The sequence below is a fragment of the Panthera onca genome, chromosome B4 (assembly GCF_046562875.1).
Source record: "Panthera onca isolate mPanOnc1 chromosome B4, mPanOnc1 haplotype 2, whole genome shotgun sequence".
In the NCBI taxonomy this organism is placed as follows: Eukaryota; Metazoa; Chordata; class Mammalia; order Carnivora; family Felidae; genus Panthera; species Panthera onca.
Window position 1 is genome coordinate 93,990,970 of NC_138345.1, and position 21,807 is coordinate 94,012,776.

Genomic DNA, 21,807 nt, shown 5'->3' on the forward strand with positions numbered 1-21,807 from the left:
TTGGTAATGTTGAACTTTCAACATTTGAGACATAAAACGAATAACCCTAGCCTTTTGAACCTTCTCCTTCAAGGCTGAAATAAAATGGATAATTGGGATAACAGCGAGGGCTATGGGGTCGCAAGGCCTGCTCCCGCCTCACATTACATGGTTGTCTCATGTGTCGGTGGATTTGTGGTCTTAATGGGGTTCAGAGAGGAGCTACTTAAAGCCTTGCCTTTAAACCGCAAATGCTCACACCAGCTCCGGGAGCAACAGTGCTTGGTCCGCCCTGGTTCCAATGTTCCTATCGACAGCCCTGGTGACAAGATGCCTTCACAATGCCAGGTGCGCTTTGTGTGACACAGAGGGGAGTGTCGGGGCAGCAGGATGTTGGTGTAACCTGAAAGGGTAAAGTGAGCAGCAAAGAGAACATCATTCCTCCGTGTTTATGAATAAAAGATGGCTGATCGAGATGATTAACTGGCTAAGTGTCCCGGGATGGCATCCGATTACAACCTTGTGCTGTTATCCTAAAGCCCCAGCAGTGTCCTTGGCTACCAGATAGCCTCTGGCCCACCTCGGCCGTGCATGGCTCCGATTCAGTTACGCCAACTTGAGAAATGCAGACTCATGTCTCAGCGGCCCCGGTGACCCAGCTCGCCGAGTTTCATTAGGTCAGATCTCCAGTCACACCAGAGGAGCGACAAGCGCAGTTGTTCACTAAGATCGCCACGCTGGATGTGCCCTGGGAATCCAAAGTAGGGCTGCCAATCTCTCTTTATAGGGCGAGCCTCTGTCCTCCATTTGAGATCTTGACTTCTTATTTGCGATTTCTCTTTCTCAACTACTTCTAAACCACACTGCCTTGTAAGAATGATAAAATCTTCCAGGGGCGCCTGGGTGGCTCAGTCAGTTAAGCGTCTGACTTCTGCTCAGGTTCTGTATGACCTCATGGGTTGCGAGTTCGAGCCCCGCGTCAGGCTCTGTGTTGACAGCTCGGAGCCTGGAGCCTGCTTCAGATTCTGTGTCTCTGCCTCTCTCCCGCTTACACTCTGTCTTTCTCTTTCTCAAAAATAAACGTTTAAAAAAAATCTTCTAGGAAACATGTTTATACTATCATTACTTCAAAACTTTGTAAATCCTAAGGACAAAATTTTCTAACTATGCTGATGATGGACATGTATATTCAATGGGGGCAAGAAGATTAAGGCCCTGCATCACAAATTAGAGAAAAACAGACCAGTTACAGAGAGCAAACTGCAAAAAGGCCAGGGCTCTTGCTAATGTTCTACTGGTTCACCAACTGACACCGGGCAGGGCTGCCAGTGACACCCTATTGTACCTTCCTGCCTCATGAGACTGTATCGTGGACGCATGAGAATTATCCACTTACCCAACTAAATTTATTGAGCATCTACTATGAGTAAATCTGTTGCATCAAGAACTGTATAACACAGTTTAAAAGGAGGGAGAAGGCACGTATATAATTAGCTAAATTGGGACAAAGTAAGTTTTTGAGCTGACTTTTTGACATCGAGAAGGAATCAAATGGGCAGAGAAGGGGCAGAGCATTCCGATGGAAGAAGTGACTTGAACAAGTAAGTCGGGGGAAACTTTAGGGTGTTTGTGTGTGAAGATGGGAAAAACTTGAGTTGTACAAGCACAGAATAATGTCAGGCATAAAGCTGAAAAGGTAGCCTTGGATTGTGTTAGAGTCTTATGTACCAGGTAGAGGGATTTGGACTTTATCCCAAAGGCAGGGGGCAACTGTGGGCTGCCTTTGCGAACGAAGGGCATAGGTAGACTTGTGCTATTTTGTGGTAGTTCTGGAAGAACTACGTGGACAGCAACATTGATGAATGTTGTCGTGCAGAAATGCTTTGGGTAAGAAACATGACATGGGAACTTTCTACGCTATTAGTCAGAAAGACCTATCGGTGGGTCTTTGGAGGAACACTTGGTGGCCTGTGCTCTGGGGGGGAGGGGCAGTTTTATGAATGTCATGCTGAAGTGGTGAAGGAAGCCTTTTGGGTGTTTATGTTATCAAAGAGCAGTCGTGAAGCTCCCCTCCCCCCCCACATGATGAACCTAATGACCTTTCTTCCAAATGTGTCCGTGAGGGAATGTTTCACTGCCAGCACACAATCCCCATCTCCTTTCTCTGAAAGTCACGGTTCCCAATAGGACATCAGAAACCGTGGTTTAAGAACAAAATGCTTTAAAGCTTAGAGCACACAGAACAGACTACATTGAAAGATGCTCCATTTCCCAAGTTGGGCGACTTGGATGTACCTTTTAGGTCCTTTCAGACTTTCTTCTCCTTATTTGGTTTTTAAAGTGTACTTTTGGTACAAGGTTAGTACAATCCTGAGGCCCAAATATCACCCCAAAACAACTATAGCAGAAACATTATATGGTAGAATATAAGTGCGCTCATTATATTGCTATACATTAGAGAAGGTCAGCTGAAAAAGGTTCTGGAATTCGCTTGGACTTAGGCAAGTAATTAGAGCTAGGAGGACATTCATGGAAAGTGCCATGCAGCCATTATTGTCCAGAAGATGGAATTTGAGAATTGCCTCTGTGGTGAGGAAAATGATTTATTCGGGAGCTCGTAGAGCCAGGATTTCTGCTGCCTGGGCTGATTCTAACTAGCTGTGTGACCTTAGGAGAGCCACTTAACCTTTCTGTGACTCAGCATCATACTTGAAAACTAGTGACAACAATACTTCCTCTACCTGCCTTAGAAGCTGTGGGGGAGTTCAAAAGAGTAATAGATGTGGAAAAGCTTTGAAGAGTAGACAATACAAAAAGGACTCTGTCAATGACTGGCAGACTTTCAGAGGTGATTTCCAAGTCATTGTTGACTTCTCGCACCTGCTTGGAGGAAATGATAGCGTCTGCCTGAAAGTTAATCCCTTTTCTCCTCCGAGAGTGTATTTTTAAAATGTCACGGGGCGCCTGGGTGGCGCAGTCGGTTAAGCGTCCGACTTCAGCCAGGTCACGATCTCGCGGTCTGTGAGTTCGAGCCCCGCGTCAGGCTCTGGGCTGATGGCTCGGAGCCTGGAGCCTGTTTCAGATTCTGTGTCTCCCTCTCTCTCTGCCCCTCCCCCGTTCATGCTCTGTCTCTCTCTGTCCCAAAAATAAATAAAAAACGTTGAAAAAAAAAAAAATTTAAAAAAAATAAAAAAAAATAAAATAAAAAATAAAATGTCACTACCCCAGGGCCCTTGGGTGGCTCAGTTGGTTAAGTGTCTGATTCTTGATTTCGGTTCAGGTCTCGTGGTTTTGTGAGTTCGAGCCCCGCGTCGGGCTCTGCGTTGACATCACAGAGTCTGCTTGGGATTATCTGTGCCTCCGCAGCTTGCACTCTCTCTGTCTCTCTCAAAATATACTTAGAAAAATGTCACTACACCTTGGTGCTGCCATCTGACAATGAACACCTTAGAAGGGATGACTCTCACAGTCACTTAATGGTTAGACGAGGGAACTGAGTGAATGGAGAGGAAGCATAAGGACAGGAGAAAGCTGATTATTTGGGAGAAGGAAGATGGGGCCGATCAGGTGGCTTTCTTGCAGACATTGCCAAATCCTGCAGTTAACATTTATTGCACAATGTAAATCCTCAATATGGAAGAGATGAGAATGAGGAAGGTTGTGCTATGTATTGGGCATTATTTTGAAAGGGTGGAGAAGGGTAGGTGTGGGAGAGAGAACAGGTTATGTTAAGCCAGGCGGGCTAGGTGGTTGTAGCCGAGTCTAGGAGGGAGAGCAGGCGTCATCCTCCAGGTCGCACTGGCGTCAGGATTGGGATATGTTATTTCAATCGCAACTGTTATAAAAGACCAACAACCCGCACTTTCAAAATATCTATTGGGCACCCAGTGAACCATCAGCCCCACAGACTCCCTTGCCAGTGACAGATTTCTGAGGGCACAGGCAGCAGTGATTTCACGGCTTTTGAAAAGACGCTTGGGCTGCTCAGGGCACAGAAGAACACTTGTCACCTCCTGTTGCCATAATAAGAGGGGACAGGACTGCTGGAGACGGCAGTGACTTTCAGAATTCATGGAGTGTGTCTCATATGGAAAGACCAAAACAGCCCCCCTAACTTGAGAGATCTGATGCATTATTTTTTTTTTCCGAAGCAAGCTTTTCACAAAGCTTTCTCATGCGTGTGATCAGGTAAATAAATACAGAGCTTCACAAGATTAAAGGATAAAACTGATAATGCTTGCCTTTCTTTCTCTGAGCCACCTTTTTTTTTTTTTAACCTCCTCCCCCCAGGTTTATTGATATATAACTGACATATAACATTCTTTAAGTTTAATGTGTACAATGTGATGATTTGACATATGTGTATATTATAGGATGTTTACCTCAGTAAATTCAGTCAACATCTTCACCTCACAGTGGCCATTTTGTTTGCTGTTGTGCCAACATTTAAAGTGCTATTTTGAGGGGCATCTGCGTGGCTCAGTCTGATAGCGTCTGACTTTGGCTCAGGTCATGATCTCACAGTTCGTGAGTTCGAGCTCCACATTGGGCTCTGTGCTGACAGCTGGGAGCCTGAAGCCTGCTTTGGATTCTGTGTCTCCCTCTCTCTCTGCCCCTCCCCTGCTCATGCTCATGCTCATGCTCTGTCTCTGTCTCTCTCTCTCAAAAACAAATAAAAATTTTTAAAAAGTGGTATTTTGACAGTTTAAATTCAGTTAATTTAGGTCATTTTAACAAAATTGAAATGAGGAATTTAGGAAATTGATATTTAATATGATGAATTCTACTTCTCAGGTCAGATTTATTATTTTCAAATTGCTAGTGTTCCTCAAAGTCAGGCAGCCGCCTTGGAGGGAGCTGATGATTTGCCTGAAAATCTATCCGGGCAGAGCCCGTGTGGAGGGACATTTATTCACAGCAGAGCAAAATGTACTCTTCAAACCCATTAGAGGCAAGTGCTGTTATTTTTAACCTTCTGCTCTGCAGAATCTTGTCAGAGCCGTAGCCTAGGATTTATAAGATGGGAAAGGTAACTCGTGCTGAGCTGGGAGGTGGGGGCCAAGCACTGGGAGGAAAACCCAGCGGACAGAGGTTGTATCCACCCAGCACCCCCTCCTGACTCCTTTGCTGGGGGACAGTTTGGAGTAGGGGAGCATCACGGGGGGTTTGCTTAGCTCACAATAGGGGCTCCCAGAGCTGGCGACCCTCCTGCTACCACTCTCTTGCCTCTCTGCTAGTTTGGGCCAAGGATTACAGCAAATCTGGTAAAAGAACGGGCATATCTAGACTCCCGTTACTACTCTGGTTACGCTCATGGGCCCTCCGCTGGCTGATGCAAAAATAAGTTGTGGCCCCAAATGGGGGTTCATTTAAAGTCCCCCACGTTTCAAAGCTGTTGTATCCTGTGGGAGTTTTGTGAGAAAAGGACATTAAGTCATCTATACCTGTCATGTCTTTTAGAAGGTGAAAATTGAGTGCCAATGGTGAGCCTATGTCGGCATATGAAAGAATCCCTGAGAAGGTTCTAGAATTTTAAAGTTAATAACGCACAATCATCTCCTTGGGAGGCTCCGTTTCTCCTTCCTTTCTGGTACATTAAGTGAAAATCAATGTTCCAAGAATACGTTTTTGTCGAAGTTAGTGCTTCAGAATTTTGAGATATTTTTGGTAGTTTATAACACAAGCATGCAATAGTATGTATCAGACTATGTATTTTCTTGTAAAAGCTATAATATTTGAATATAGTTAGCTAAGAGAGGATAACTTACTAAAACATCCATCTAGAGGTATATTTAACCACAATTTAATAAAGGACGTGCTTGTTAAATACATATTTTGGTATATTTGAACTAATACCGCCAAGAAGACTTCTGACTGTGCTACGCAACCCGAATGTTTTGTACACATTAAATACATACGTACAATTGCAAAAAAGTAATTATATTATTTCTACACATTCGGAGAGCCTTTGGAATGAAGATAGATAAGTAAAAGTCATTATTTCTGGGTGTTTGCAGTTTTACAGCACCAAATAAATCCTAAATAAATCCCTCCGCTCCTAACCAGAAGGAACGCTTGCAAAAATCTGTATCTTTCTCCTCTGTGCTAAGTGCATCCTTAACTGACTTCATAGATCCATTCCTTAAGACCACTCTAAGTGTGAGGAAGTTGCGACATATTTGAATGACAGCAGAAAGCCCAGTAAAGCGGTGTTCATTAAAGGGTATCGCAGCAAGTCCACGGGCTGAGAGCACTCTTCTACATCAGCAGGACCCTTAGAGCGAGCACACGTCCATGTGTGCACATGTCAGTGATCCATTTCATAAGCAGCTACTGCCTCTCTTCTCCAGGATTTGGAATCCTTTAGCTGCTATGGATAGATGTTTCAGTGGGGTTTTCCCAATGCCCTTAAGGGGTTATTGCTTCTTCGCTCTTGGGGGTTTTGATTTTCGAGATAGGATTAAAGGGAGTTATGAGACTTTAGGACTTTAATTTCCTTGTGTTCCATTCCTCAGAGACTTATACACTTGTGCTAATGGATAATCCTAAGTATTTAAAAAAGAACGAGTTTTGGAGTGACCCATGGTGCTGTCATGTGAATAGCATTCTACCTCTGGCTAGCTGTGATGGGCTAGCCCTGGATCTTACTTTTTGTTTGTTTGTTTGTTTGTTTTTAAATGTTTATTTATTTTTGAGACAGATTCAGAGCATGAACGGGGGAGGGTCAGAGAGAGAGAGAGACACAGAATCTGAAGCAGGCTCCAGGCTCTGAGCTGTCAGCAGAGCCGGATGCAGGGCTTGAACCCATGAACCGTGAGATCGTGACCTGAGCTGAAGTCGGACGCTTAACCGACTGAGCCACCCAGGCGCCCCACTTTCTGTTTGTTTTAAAAACAAATTTGGGGGGCGCCTGGGTGGCTCAGTCGGTTAAGCGTCCGACTTCGGCTCAGGTCACCATCTCACTGTCTGTGAGTTCGAGCCCCGCGTCGGGCTCTGTGCTGACTGCTCGGAACCTGGAGCCTGTTTCAGATTCTGTGTCTCCCTCTCTCTGACCCTCCCCCGTTCATGCTCTGTCTCTCCCTGTCTCAAAAATAAATAAAATGTTAAAAAAAATTAAAATAAATAAATAAGAATAAAAACAAATTTGGGGCACCTGGGTGGCTCAGTTGGTTAAGCATCCGGCTTTGGATTTCGGCTCAGGTCATGACCTCGTGGTTTGTGGGTTTGAGCCCCGTGTCAGGCTCTGCACTAATTTGTGCAGAGCCTGCTTGGGATTCTCTGTCTCCGTCTCTCTCTCTGCTCCCCTCCCACTTGTACTTTTTCTCTCTCAAAATGAATAAACATAAAAAAAAAGAAATTTGTTTTCAGCAATGCTGGCTTGAGTTTAAACATTCTAGGTTTGTTTTGGTAAAGTTTAGTATGTTAGGTGTAAGTGTTTGCTATTGTCCAAAGAAGAGTCATTTGCATTTCAGGGCTTGGGCGTGTTTTCTTCACACGCATCTTACAGAAAACTCTTCCCTCTGCTTGTGGGTGACCTCTTCATCTTGGTTAATAGTGTCTCCAACAGTAAGGATAATGAAAAGACACCTTAATTAAAACAGCAGATCACCGCAGTGTATACTTTAAATACCTCATAATTTTTATGTCGATTATACTTCAATAAAGCCGAAATTAAAAAAAAACTGTTACTTTACATACACTGTCATTCCTTGCTGTTTGTGCTCATATTGGCTTGGAATTTACCCTTTGCTGAATCTCCTCCTCCTATTTCTGTGCTAGCTCCTAATTTAGTCTTAAAGATGCACATTGGACTCCTCAGCTCCAAGAAGCCGTCTCTCATTCACCACGCTGGGTCAAACATACCTTTCTTTTATTCCCATAAGACTGAGCGTTTCTCTATTGCTGGGTTTACCACATGGTACTAGAACATGTCTCCTTGTGTCAGTGAGCTGAAGAGGTATTTGTTTTGTTTTTGTTTTTGTTTTTTCGCCTATGCCTAGCATTTGAAATAGAACCTATCGTATACCAGGCCCTGAAAGAAAATTTGCCTGAATAAATGGATGAGTTCATTCTATATGTGAAGATACGAGGAAAAACGTGATATTTTAAATTTGTATTTGAGATAAAAATATGGGGAGAATCTTACTTTATTTCACTAATGTACATTTGGTAAATGTGTAGAAAATATGACGATATTTTGAATATGTCCCTGAATATAGAGAACAGAGGAATCATCTCTAAGGAGTTTTCTTTTTTCTTTTAAATTTTTATTTACTTTAGAAAGAGGGAGAGGGGGGAGAGAGAGAGAGAGAGCCTGCACGCCGTGGGGGACGGGCAGAGTAGGGGAGGGGAAGAGTTGGGGGACAGTAGGCTTCTACTGAGAGCAGAGAGCCAGATAGGGGGGCTCAAACTGGTGAACTACAAGATCCTGACCTGAGCCTAAGTTGGATGTTTAACCAACTGAGCCACTCAGGCCCTCCTAAGGACTTTCCTTTTTATGTGGAAATGAGTAGTCTCCTGAATATAAAAGAAAATAGGAGGCAGAGTAATTTCTCAGGTTTCTCTTGGATAGTACTTTTGTTCAGTTATTGAAGGGCATTGCCTTGATTTTAGAATTTCTGGGTCATGGGAATTGTGATCATAAGCTTGAAACGTTGATGTGAAAAGGTAAGGGAAATTTGATTTCTGAATTAAATATGCTAGCAACGTACATCCTAAATAGAATAAGAAAATTAAAAACTTACTCAACCAGGAAAGGATTTTATATGCTCATCAAGCAGCAAACACTTTTCTGAAACACTTGAATCCGTAGTACTTTGACACCCGGTCTTTATCCTAATGCAAAGGGCTCATTGACTCAGTCATCATCAACAATATCACCTTCCCTTTTCCCCTGAGCCTTCGTCAGATGGCTCACTTGATATTAACTTTGTATTTGGTGAGTGAACAGTGAAATTCTTAGGGAGTGATCTTTTATGAGTTTAGAGGACAATCATTGCTTTCAGCCTAGCAAACCATTCACCTATTCCTGGTAGTACCATTCTAATTTTCTTAAGACCTCACCTCCTCCCTATGGTTGCTTGGGGCTGACACATGCCCCTTGGTCCAAAGATGGACATGTGAACAGGCCTCAGCTAATCAAAATATTGTGCTTCCCTGTTCAAGAATGGGCACGTTCGCCAAGCCCAGCCAGTTAATTCAGTACTTTAGTTTTAAGAGTCATGTTCTTGCCACAGGATTTGCTGAGAGGATAGGTTGTAAAGCTGCTGGCTGCCATCTTGCTGTTTTGCCTGTCTGAAACCTGAGCCAGTGGAGAGAAAAGCTGAACTGAAGAGATAGAGAGGGCAATAGTGAGTCCTGGTGACATATCTTGAGCCTCTGAAATTAGCCACACCCAAAGCTAGGCTAGTCTCCAGATGTGACCCAAGAAACCCCTTTTTGCTTAAGTTAGCTGGAGTTGGTTTTCCAACACAGGCGAGCAGAAACAACTTGTGTAACAGCACAGTCCTGGAAAGAATCAACAGTGGGCATTTCTGTGAATACTCCAAAAGCCTGCATTCCTGTAGCGACTTTTCCTGGACTGTGAGGTTCCCTTTGAATGGTCCTCATTCATGCAGAAAATCAAGATCGAGTGAACTTTTGCCTAATTGTTTCTTTGATCATTTGGTTCCAGAGTCCAATTAAATGCCTCCCAGAAACCTCCCCTAATAGACTCTGGCCTTTGCCTGTGGCCGTTCCCATCATGCTAGTAAATAGGCTGTCTTAATTAGAGGAATTCTCTCTGATAACTAAAAACTTTTTGCTGCATTCTTAAATATCACATCTCCCAGTTTTCTCTCAAGAATTTTTTCTCTGTTCCAAATTTCCAGTGCTAGCTTAATATGAAAAATAGCTTAGATTTGTTTAATCTTTCTTTAATCTTTAGTCATTTTGACATCCACAAATAGGGTACTTACATGAGTCAATATTAACAATGCTCTATGGTTACATGTAGAGTGTTTTGATGTTTCCAATCTCATTTAATATTCTCAATAATTGGGGTAGATATTTTCTTCGAGGTCTTATAAAATCCCTAATTCTGTGTCTCTATATTTAGAAATAGAAATAGATATTTTAATAATTTCTAAAGAACATGGACACAGAAGAATGTAATATTATGATGCTTGGGATGAATATGTAGGCCAAAATGAAAATCTTGAGACCAAACAAAAACTGTCATTGTAACCATCCTGCAAAAACAACTAACTGGATGATAGAAATGGAGCACAAGGGCACTTACAGTCCCAACAGTGATACCACGATGATTCTCCAGCCCTATCAAATGTGCTCGTCTCTTTTCTCTTACAAATTAGACCTTCAATTCTGTGCATTAATCAGCGATGGGAAGGGAGAGAAAGGTTAAAGCCTGTTGAGTTATCCAAGAACAAATCCACAGAAAAGCATCTATTAATTTTTAAAATTGAGAAGGATTTCAAAACCCATGAAACTGCCACCACAAACTGCCGAGAAGGGCGAACAACAGTGAATTGCTCTTTGTGGAGACTGAGCAACCAGCTGGGGTTGGGATGCCCAGGAGAATCCAGGCTTGTCGGGCCATCTGGAAGCCAAGGCAAGCCTAGCCTGGGGTGTGCAACCTTCTATCAGGTATGTTTTGAAGACAACAGGCAAACCTCCTGGCTCCTAAATCATCTCATCATTTGACCCCACTCCTGAAATTCTACTTGGTCATCTTTTCCTTTGGGTCTTGAAGACCTGTTAGGATTAAGAGACATTCAGCCAAGAGTGAAGCCTTGTGGGAATAGGGCTGAAGCTGGATATCCTCGTGGTTGGGAAACAGGAGGGCTGAACACTGTGGGAGAGAGGAAAGAAGGTCCCAGGTAGCAACTACAGGACATGAACTTGCCTCACAAATCTGCCGAGAGCTGGTCTCAACAGCAAACCACAATTTTGTCACAAGTTGTAAGAAAAATCCTGCAAAAGTTTTCCTCTTTTTTAAGGGGGTTCTCCTTATTTTTCTAAATTTGTCCACAGTCTTCTCTTTAAGTTACTTGGAAACTGTGGCATCTGCCTTGAGCAAAAATACTTAAACTTCCCCCACATTCACACATTTCTCCAAAATCAAATACATTATCAGATTTAATAAAATTATTCGAGAAGTGTGCATGAGTTACTTCAGGCCTCAGCCCATTTATTTAAAGCTAAGTACATAGGGACAGATTGTTATGTTAAAACCACAGAACAGAGACTGACTTGTCTACTAAACATAGTTGAATTAAAATCTTAGAGAAAACTTATCTCATTCCTTAGGATTTGCTTGTCTCCAAGTAGTCTAACACAGTGCCTGCATGTGGTATATGCCTCATAAACACTTGTTGGAAATACATTCAGTTATGAACATCTTAAGTAATAAATGATTATATAATTGAATAAACTACTTTTCAAATCGGAAGGAAAAAAGAGGATAATTTCACAACTATTGGAAAAGTTTTCTGTGGTATAAAAACAAGGTAAAATGCAAATTACCCCCAAATACACATGCCTGCATGTACACACACACCACATTTAAACCAGAAGCTATAGTCTCTTTGCTCTCAAACTTCCTCGGGCATATTAATTATACCTGAAAATCTGAAATAAGATGTTACCAATTGAGAGTTGTCATGAAAGTGAGTTCAAGACCAGAGCATAAAAAATCAGAACAGTGACCAACTTATTTTCTAAATATTGATGATTAAAAAAAATGCACTTACCCCATTTCAACTGTTGACCCCAGAAAGGAGGGTATGCAGTAGTCAGCGGCTGCCAGTGTATAAGGTGGTCGAGCAGCAGAATCATCCCAGTAAATGTCCTTCTTCATCTTGGGTAAGCTCATGTGCATTTCATCCACAGCTAAAAGAGAGACCTAAAATCATTGTTTTATTGTTAGAATAATTTGGATGTGGATTGTATAAAGACAGAGAGTAAGCTCCAATGGGTGGATGGGATTTGCAGCAGGATAGAGCAGTCTGAGAGAGTAAATACACAAATGTCCGTTGTTCATATTTGCTGTAACCAGGACCGTTGCAGAGACTTGCACATGTTTATTGCGTGAGGGCACTTGGCAATGGGGGTTAAGTGGGGCTATAAAACTGCCCAGACTTGGTTTATCAAGCCACATGCCCAGAATGGAGCTAGCTACATTTTACTAGGAGGCAGGAGAGACTCCTTTTCCTTCTTGGTTCAAAGTTACTGTATTGTCTAGTGGCTATCCTTACAGCAACCTTATAATTCCAGATATCATAGGAAGGAGAAGATTCTTAATATCCCATTCCATTGATTCCATAAACATACTTATACTTGATGTCATTTCTTTTTAAAATCATTTTTAATGTTTATTTATTTTTGAGAGAACACGAGAGGGGGAGGAGTAGAGAGAGAGGGAGACAGAGGATCCAAGTTGGGCTTCCTTCTTCCATCTCTCCCAGCCCTCTAGGTATGCGGCCAGTTTGTGAACCAACAGTGAAACATAGTGAAACATTTGAACCTGCTTAAGAACTGAGCAAGGGCCTGAAGCAAGTAGCCAAGTTGAAGTTCTTTCCTTATCTGTGAGGACAGAGAATGGTCTGAGGAGAGTCCTGCCTGGAAGGAAAATGCTCTCATGCTGATTCTTTAAGAAAAACCTCTCTGGAATAATGCTTTGGGGGTAAGGGTCCTGGGGTCCATTAGGTTTAGTTCTGTCAGATTTGGGACATAGGCTGGTATGGCCCACGTTTCCAGTGTCCATCTGCTTGGACATCTGACTGCAGGGAACTTCATGACATGGATTTGGGAACTCACACCAGATCACTTCTGGCTGCCATTGTCTGTCCCTGCTAATCTCACTTGGGTGGCAACAGAAACCAGATTAAAGAATGAATTAAAACATTGCTCTGCAGTATGATGGAAGAGGCTGTGTAAAGTTAATAAACTTACAAAGAAAACGGGCTTGAAATTCTACTTAGGGGAAGGGGAGGAAAAATAAGATAAAAACAGAGAGGGAGGCAAACCATAAGAGACTCTTAAATACGGAGAACAAACTGAGGGTTGCTGGAGGGGAGGGGAGTGGGGAGGGGGTGGGCTAAATGGGTGATGGGCATTAAGGAAGGCACTTATTATGATGAGCACTGGGTGTTGTATGTAAGTGACGAAACACTAAGTTCTCCCAAACTACGCTATATGTTAACTAACTTGGATTTAAATAAAAATAAAAATAAAAATAAATTCTATTTACAAGGGACTAAACTTCACTGCAACTGAGACCCAGGACCTGTGAAGTTCCAAAAGGAGCTGAGGCAAGATACTGAAAAGCCAAACCTCTTTCTTTTGTGGCTGCAGCTCTGAAGTTCAGGGGCCTGCCGTCAGAGTCTGTTCAGATCTGAAACGTCACAAATGATTCATTATTCATGTTTGTAAAGGAAGGAAAAGCTCCTCTAACCTGCAGATTTCTGTCAATGCACCAGTTGGTTTCAAAATCATCATCATCTTCTCCAAAAGGGTTGATAAGCTGCTCAGCTACCTGCGGTGGAGAACATAGAATAGGTCCATCGTGATGCTTGTGAAAACTAGGAATGCAAGCTAAAGGTGACGGAGGTGATGCCCTTTGCCACTTTCATAATATGAAGCCCAGAGGGGAGTGGGTGGTTCCACAGACACCGATGTTTACCGGCAAGCGACACTGCTCTCAGACCACGAGCGAGGCACCTGCGTGGGTTTGCTCTCCAGCGGACCTGTCTGTTCAGCTGGTGACAGCACAGGCCCTTCAGGAGAAGTTGTGCCATGTAGGAGCCAAATGATCGATGTTCGGGTACACCTCAAACCCGTGAATGTCGAAGGAGCACACATAAGGTGCAAGGCACCGTTTGCGGCACGTCCAGGGCGACGTAGCCTGGGGGCTTAAGGAACTTACAAGGGCCCAAGTGATGAGACAAAATGTAACCATGAGGAAGGGAAAACACTGGAGATGTAGACCACAATGAAAGAAAATTAAGTCAAGGAGTTTTCACAATTATTGGATCCAACTGTTGAATGAAAAGTCAGAGAGCGGGGGCGGGGGGGGGGGGTGTTATGAAGCTGGAATTTGTCTCACTTTGTTTTACTCTAAAGGATTTACTTTTATCCGGTGGGTCAATTTTCCCCACTATGAAAAGTTGAGGCAGCGTCTTACCGTATATTTTCTAATAGTTGGTCAATATGAAATGATCTTAACCATGTTCTGGCATTGAATAGCCTTCTTGATAAGAGATTTATATGTCAAATATGACTCCTTTATTATTCTTTTTAAATCTCTTGGTTTTTATTATCTAGTGTGTGTGTGTGTGTGTGAGAGAGAGAGAGAGAGAGATTTTACATTCGGTCTAAATGGGAAAAAAGTGTATAAAATAAAGACACCATTGATTAGTTGAATTTCTATGTTTTGAGACCATTTTGTAGAAATTCTGCCTACTTATTTTTTAGGACTTAAGTCTAACCACTAACCACTTAGAGCAGTTGTTCTCAACCTTGGTTGAAGATCAAAGTCACCAGGAAGGCTTTAAAAGAACTTGATGCCTGGGTTCCTCCCTTAGAGATTCTAATTAAATGGGTGTGAGGTTGAGCTGAGATATCAGCACCTGGTGAAACTCCCGAGAGATTTTAGTATGTGGATGGAGTTGAGAACCGTCAACTTAGAGAGATACGTCGCCCCACTTCCCCAGACTGGGCAGGGCCTGAGCCCAGAATCAGTCAGCCTCACAGCGACATCCACGTCAAAGTCCTTTCCAGGGCCTGTCTATCCTTCCTTGCCTGAGATTTTCCCTAAGTGGGCCACTGAAGAGGCCTGGAAAATATTTTTGTTATAACCAGAATTTCACTTTTATGGGATCAGTCCTGCATATAGTATGAGAGTCTACATTTAACTTTCAAAATGATACCTATGTTTCAGAATTGATTTTCTCAAAAAATATCCTTTACTCTTTTGGAGGCTTCATTTCCAGCAGGTAACTAATATACTGTTTATAAGGTTAAGATGGGATTTTTACACTTTGAAAATATTTATAAATATTGGAATGGACAAGATAAAACAGCTGCTTAGAAATTGAGATATAATCCATTGAGTGGGAAAACACTTCTCCTAGGACTGTCTATCTCTTAAAGGAGCTAATGTGGTATTTTCATATTTTGCCTTTAAAAATATTTTATAAAGGAAAGGAAAGTTAATATTTTATTTATTATTTTTAAAAATATAATTTATTGTCAAGTTGGCTAAACTACAGTGTGCTTTTCAGTTTGGGAGTAGATTCCCATGATTCAGCGTTTACATACTACACCTGGTGCTCGTCCCAACAATATTTTAGAGGGCATTTCCCAAGGCAGGAACTGCTAACTGTTCCTAACAGGCTGGTCCAACACCTCACGTAGACACAAAGCAAAGAATAAGAAGCTTAGCACAACTCAGGGGAAAGGGCAATAAAAGACTAGAATGATTGGGCACCTGGGCCATTTGTAGTGATTTATTGTTTATAAAACTCGAGTCTACTTTTTTCACTAATGGGAGAGGAGAGCTATTAGTCTCTCTTGCTCTTTCTCTGTCTTAAATGTGTAAAAATAATTAAGAATTACCATCACCTGGTTGAAAATGGTTTTGCCATTTATAAAGGACATGCTTTTACTTTTTGAAATGACAACGTATTTATCATTCTTGGTTAAGATTCAAACCAGTGAAGGTAAAGGCAGTGGCAGGGAAAATGTTGCCACCGCCTGGAAGGCCTCCACGGTGCATGTCAACATGTGGCTGGCCAAAAGGTCAAAAGTTTGAAAATTCGATTTTATTCATCTTCAAACTGTCATTAGATTTCATTTACCTTGATTTAGCCATTGTCTTTGTGTGTGTGTGTGTGTGTGTGTGTGTGTTCCATTCACTACCAGGCTCCGGCTCTGGTATTTACCTGTGCATCCAGGGAAGGGTAAGGGGTGCAGGGAGGGGCGGGGGTTGGAGCAGATACAATTCTGCACCCATGACTGGACAAGTCCTCCTCACTGCTCTGACCTGTTTTTAATTTCCTGGCAAACCAAATGTCGTCACAAATCCTGGTGTTTCTGGTTTTGATTCTGTTGAATCATTTTCTGAGTCTTGGTTCTGGTTTTGAAAATGGGATGCATTTAATGGGGGACAGCTAGTGGGATTGCAGAGAATCACAGTTAACTATTTACAAAGTTGAACAGAACCAAGAAATAATATAATACGAATACTTAACTCTGATACACAAGGCTTCTTATTTACCCTCTTTTACTCTGCCTACTGGCTTATTGTGGCATAAAATATCAGTGAAGTCACAGTTATTACTTTAATTACATTATTATAATCCTAATGGGAGCACACAAAGACTTAAATTACTGGCCGTAAAAGAGTATTACTGCAACGTCTTTGCTTAGATTGCTGCAATATGGTACTCACCACATCACCTGAATCCCTAGTTTACAAGTAATAACATCTCTGAGTGATTAAATCTTAAATCTACCTTTGACTCGCTCATGAGCGAGTGACTCAGTAAAGGACCAGGGTGCAAAGGACAGAACATGACAGATTACAGAGCAGGTCTCAGGCACAGAGATGGTGGGCTACCTTGAGCCATCCTGCATAGAAGAAGAACTGTAGGAGAGTGAAGATTGGAATGTAAAGATCTAAGTCATGCCCCGCGTAGCCTTTGGTGGGATCCAAAAACTGGCGTCCAATCAGGCAGGCAAAGAAGAAGGTGTAGACAGCCAGAGTGACAACCTGCAACGGAGAGAAGTCTGAGTGAGAACACAGCGCTGGACCCCCACAGCAGGCCAGAGTGCCTAAGTGGGCAAGTAGCTAAAAACCACATGCAGGGGCACCTGGGTGGCTCAGTCGATTAAGCATCCAATTCTTGGTTTCAGCTCAGGTCATGATCTCATGGTTCGTGAGTTCAAGCCCCGCATTGGGCTCTGCACTGACAGTACAGAGCCTGTTTGGGATTCTTTCTCTCCCTCTCTCTCTGCCCGTCCCACTCTCTCTCTCCCTCTCTCTCTCTCTCTCTCTCTCTCTCTCTCTGCCCTTCCCCACTTGCACTCTCTCTCTCTCTTTCAAAATAAATAACTAACTAACTTGGGGGGGGGGGACAAACAACACACGTGCAAAGTATTTTATACCTGGGTATAAACCAGCGGAATCCCAACCCAGTCATAACCAAATAAGAGGCTGCACCAAGAGCGGTATCTGTTCATTTCCTAAGCCAGAAACAGATAAAACATGGTTTGCTAAACGATGCGTGTGGCAATAAATATTTCCTGGGATTCATAACGTGGCCATGTCTTTTATGAACATGTCTGTAAAAGGACAAGGCTGACTTTGTAAGGCTGGTAATTGGTTCTGAAGGCTAGTCCAAAAGGAAAATCCTGAAAATGACAATCAACGCCATTCAACAGTGCAAAAAGGATGGAGACAGATGGATATTTAAAAAAAAATATTAAAATAAATCAGGACTTTATAGAACTATCGCCTACTCTATTGAATCCATGATTTCCAACATGTATATTGATCCAAAGTGTTGATGGGAAGGCAGGGGTTAGTATTTTAAATAAGTAATTTCTATCCATTTTGGTAAATTTATATGGAGAGCAGATTTGTTTGTTTGTCTGTTTCTCGACTTCTTTTGAAAACATGCTTACTGTAGAGTTTGGGGAAAAAAGAAGTACCTCCTAAACCTTTCTCCCCCACAAATGAGGACTTTAGCACACTCATATTGACTGAAAATATCTGTCTGGAATGGAAAGGACTTGAATCTACTGATTTCTCCTTTATCACACATAAATTACTATATAAGCCTGGGAAAAAGAGTTATGTTAATTTGGGAGCTATTTTTATATCATTCACTCCTTTTGGCCGAATCTAGGCAGGAGACTGTCATAGGGCATATCTATCTAGCCCTTCCATAAATGTGTTTCTCAGATGAATTCAGGGTTATTTCGTTTAATGAAAACATAATTTTGTTTCCTGGAGCATCTGACAAGTTGGCTTAACCTCAGGAACTTCTAGTTTGGGGGAACTGATTGGGCAGGTTTATTTCTACTCCAGATTTTACTCTAGGATCCTGGGGGATGATAAATATGCCATGTGGACACCAGGTCATTCAGAGCCCTTGACAGATGTTGCTAATCAATTAAGGGACACTTTCTTACAGAGCCCATGACAAAGCCAAATTCTGTTTAGACAGAATTTCTAAGAAACCACTACCAATCAACCTGAGTCAAAACCTGTATACTACCCCTGTCCTGCATGTTAAGGGTTCTAATACTAGCCCAGTCTTTCCGGTTCCTTTGGAACCAGGCATGAACAAAGCAGACACATCCTGGTCTGACCTGCTACATCCAGGTCCCTGTTGGTCTCTGATTAGCATCTCTTATGGATGGTTTGTGACGTACTTACAGTCATCAGTGATTGCAGATCAACACTGTCTCTGATTCTACCTTCCTTCCGGGCTTTAGCTGCAAGATTTCCAAACCAGATGAATGGAACCCAATATTTCAGATGAGGAGATTTGAGGTGGTCAAATAATTTTCTTTCATCTGCCGTCATAAAACCTTTAGCACAAAATAAAGATAGCTCAATTTTACAGAATTAGCTTAGTACTAATAACATTACCATAAATATTTTCATGCTTAGTATGTGAGCATACAGTGAGGGGAATATTAAAAATATATAAAATGATGGTTCTTGCCTCAAGTAGTTTATGCTTGTATTAGAGATAAGGAATGCGTTTGTGCGAGTGCACACACACAAGTTTTATATCAGTAATACATAAGGCAAGACATGTTGGTAATCCCTCATAGAGATGGCCAGTAGAAAGTAAGGTGACATTAAATGTGGACTAGAACATCTGGGGAAAGTTTCTTCTCTAGGTTTTGGTTTATTCATCTAAAATTGGGAACAAGGATACTTAGAAATGTTGGGATTAAAAAAGTAAAAGGTGTTACCACATACAACACACTTAGTATAGCATGGAACCCGTGAATCACATACTTTTCCTCCTGACTGCTCACTCCTTTCACAGTCCTGATCAACCAGGACCCCTTCTGTGAAGCCTTCCTTGATTTCTTTCTTCTACTTCCCCTGGAATTTCTCCCCTTCAAAGCTCCCTGCACAGTGCTCTCTGTTGCCTTATATTGTAGTAATGCCATACATAAAGGTTTTGCCTGCCAAGACCCACGGGAAGGGCCAAGAGCATACTGTCTTCGTAGTCCCCACAGCGGTTTGCATATACCTTGAAAGTATAATTTTTATAATCTTTATTTATGTGTGTGTACAACACAGTTTGCCTGAGCTCCCAGTGACCTTTCTGAGCCTCAGTTTTCCCAAGTGCCAAAGGAAGATGATAATATCTACTTCCCAGGGATGTTGTAGAATTACCTGAGATGATGGAAACATGTCGAGAGCTTAGCATAATGCTTAGCACATACTTAGCACTCGATAAGTGCAAAGGCATAATATATTATGAAATTTTAGCTATCTACCCGACCTCCAACCTGCACACCGAGGAAAGAAGAGATTTGAAAAAGTTGAGAGGAGAAATTAAGTAGGTTTATTTAAGAAATAAACATTTACCGAATATCTACTATGTGCCAGGGTTCATTCATACAAATATATACTTTAAAAGCTTACAGTTTGCACTTGACTTTTTATTTTTTTTAAAAATTTGATTGAATCACTCAAATGGTACAGAAATCCAAAAGGGCCAAAAGAATATTAATAGGAAAAGTAAGTCTCATTTTCCCAGCCACACAGTTTCCCTCTCTGAAGGAATCACTACAATGAATTTATTGTGTATCTTTCCAGTTATACAGGCTTGATTTTTAAGAAGGCAAATGGCTTTCTACTACATGCATATCTGCCATTTGCTTCTATTTTTTGTTTATATCTTGGAGATCTTTTTTGTTGTTGTTGTTAACGTATAGAGAGTGGCATCATTGTTTTTGATGGCTGCATTCTAGTTAATTCTATACGATATTTTAACTAGTCCTCTTTTGAGTAGACCTTTAAATTGTTTAAATTTTTTTGTTATCAAAAACAATGATGCCATGACTATCCTTGTACTTACTCCTTTGACTTTTTAAGTGGACTTTTCAATGTTAATTATGATTTAGTACAAATAATGTTTTCTGAACTAATGCTTTTTTCAAAAACTGAGTTTTGCTAGATATTGATTTTGAGTGACTTTTGTCTCAGGAGGAATGTAATCATTTGCTTATGAAATTCTAACACATTCAGATGAAAATCACTTTTGCCCCAGTTTAGCACAGTTAATATCTTTAATGATCTGTAATCAATTTATGAATCTGATTATCCCGCTTCGACTAATCTGCCCTCTTTACCATGTAGTTTTATTTCAGAGGTGTTACTATAACAGAAAAGAAGTCAAAGGAGAAGTGAGATGTGCTCTGGTTCATGGAGCTTTGGAAATACCTAGGTCTAGGTCAGTGTTTTTGAGAATAAGGTCCACAGATCATGGGTACCCGAGTCACTTGTGACATCTATTACACATGGAGAGGGTGAGGCTCCACCCTTTCCTACTAAATCGGACTCAGTAGTGCTGAAGTTCTCAACCCAGGTCTTCACCCTAGGGTCTCATGTGGGTACTTTTAGCAAATACCAATGTCTTGGCCTTATCCCTGGAGATTCTGATTCTATTGGTCTACAGTGAATCCGGGCATCAGCATCCATGTAAAATCTTCCTGATTGACTTAATGGAATTGGATACAGGCAGTCACACATGTACCAAACTCTGCCGCAAATTCTAGCACACCGCAATATTTGAAAATCACTGCCCCACCGAATGAAGATCCTATTTGTTCAGTATTTGAAGTAAACAGAGTATCAACTACAAAGCCAATATTTACCAACACGAGACTCATTTTAGATAATACTCAGGTTATTTATGTTAGCTTAGAAGGGGGGTGGTGGTTCTGCCCATCCCTGAGGAATTGGACTTTCTCCGGATGTCCAAAATAACAATGAGCCTGATCATTCTTTTCTTATTTCTCAGTACGTCTCAAGTTTTTGCATGATCCAGATAATCTGCTTTTTTTTTTTTCTTTTTAAAGACTTGCAGAGCGTGAGTAAACCTTATTATGAGAAGTTAATAAACTTGACCTGTCCTGGCTCTGTACTTAAAGATTTGAGGCAATGGGTCACCCTTTACCTAGAAGCCTGTTCTTGGAGATTTCATGTCAATTGTCTAGCAGTTTTATTCTTGGGATTTCTACTGCAATTTTCAAAAATTACCCCATTTATATCCTGGCTGCAATCGCTGTCATTTGACCCAAGAATAACTTTACCTCTGGTTATTTTTTATTCAGGAGTATGGATCAAATTGTGCTGGTGAGTTCTTTTTTTGGCTTAGCAGAATGCAATATGCCGAGTGAGGGTTTATTCAGCGCGTGCACTAAAGCTAGAGTTAGGTCCTCCCCCATACAGCACATCCACCAACTGGGAGGGGACGTGTAGAGCAAGGAAAGCTGGTGGTTTTTAATTTTTAGCCCAAACATACTGAGTGCTTTGCTAGGCTCCGTGAAAGATGAATGACAAGACACTAATGACGATGACACTGACGCGTCCTGCAAGAGCGCACAGGCAGGGTGATTTTTGTTATTCCCTGCAGGGTCACACATCTCATCTAAAGTAAACCCTCTCTTTGAAAATCAAGGTATCGGGCATCAAAAGGAAATCTATAGACTGTTGGTTAAATCAATTGAAAGAACATTTATTATGAAATGGAAGGTTATCCTCATCAGCACGTCAGGTCATTATCACCACAG

The 21,807-nt window shown here is 41.7% G+C and overlaps 2 protein-coding genes across 2 annotated transcripts in view; one reads left to right on the forward strand and one right to left on the reverse strand.

Annotated features, from left to right (window-relative positions):
- Positions 1-21,807, forward strand: part of RAB3IP (RAB3A interacting protein) — a 140,521-nt gene that overhangs the window by 21,097 nt on the left and 97,617 nt on the right. The window lies entirely within an intron of this gene.
- Positions 1-21,807, reverse strand: part of BEST3 (bestrophin 3) — a 42,068-nt gene that overhangs the window by 7,444 nt on the left and 12,817 nt on the right. The window contains exons 4-8 of the mRNA XM_060656990.3: positions 18,422-18,576; positions 17,146-17,223; positions 16,598-16,750; positions 13,433-13,513; positions 11,730-11,881 (exon numbers count right to left, since the gene is read on the reverse strand). Coding sequence (XP_060512973.2) covers positions 11,730-11,881; positions 13,433-13,513; positions 16,598-16,750; positions 17,146-17,223; positions 18,422-18,576 — 619 coding nt within the window. The remainder of the gene's footprint in view (positions 1-11,729; positions 11,882-13,432; positions 13,514-16,597; positions 16,751-17,145; positions 17,224-18,421; positions 18,577-21,807) is intronic.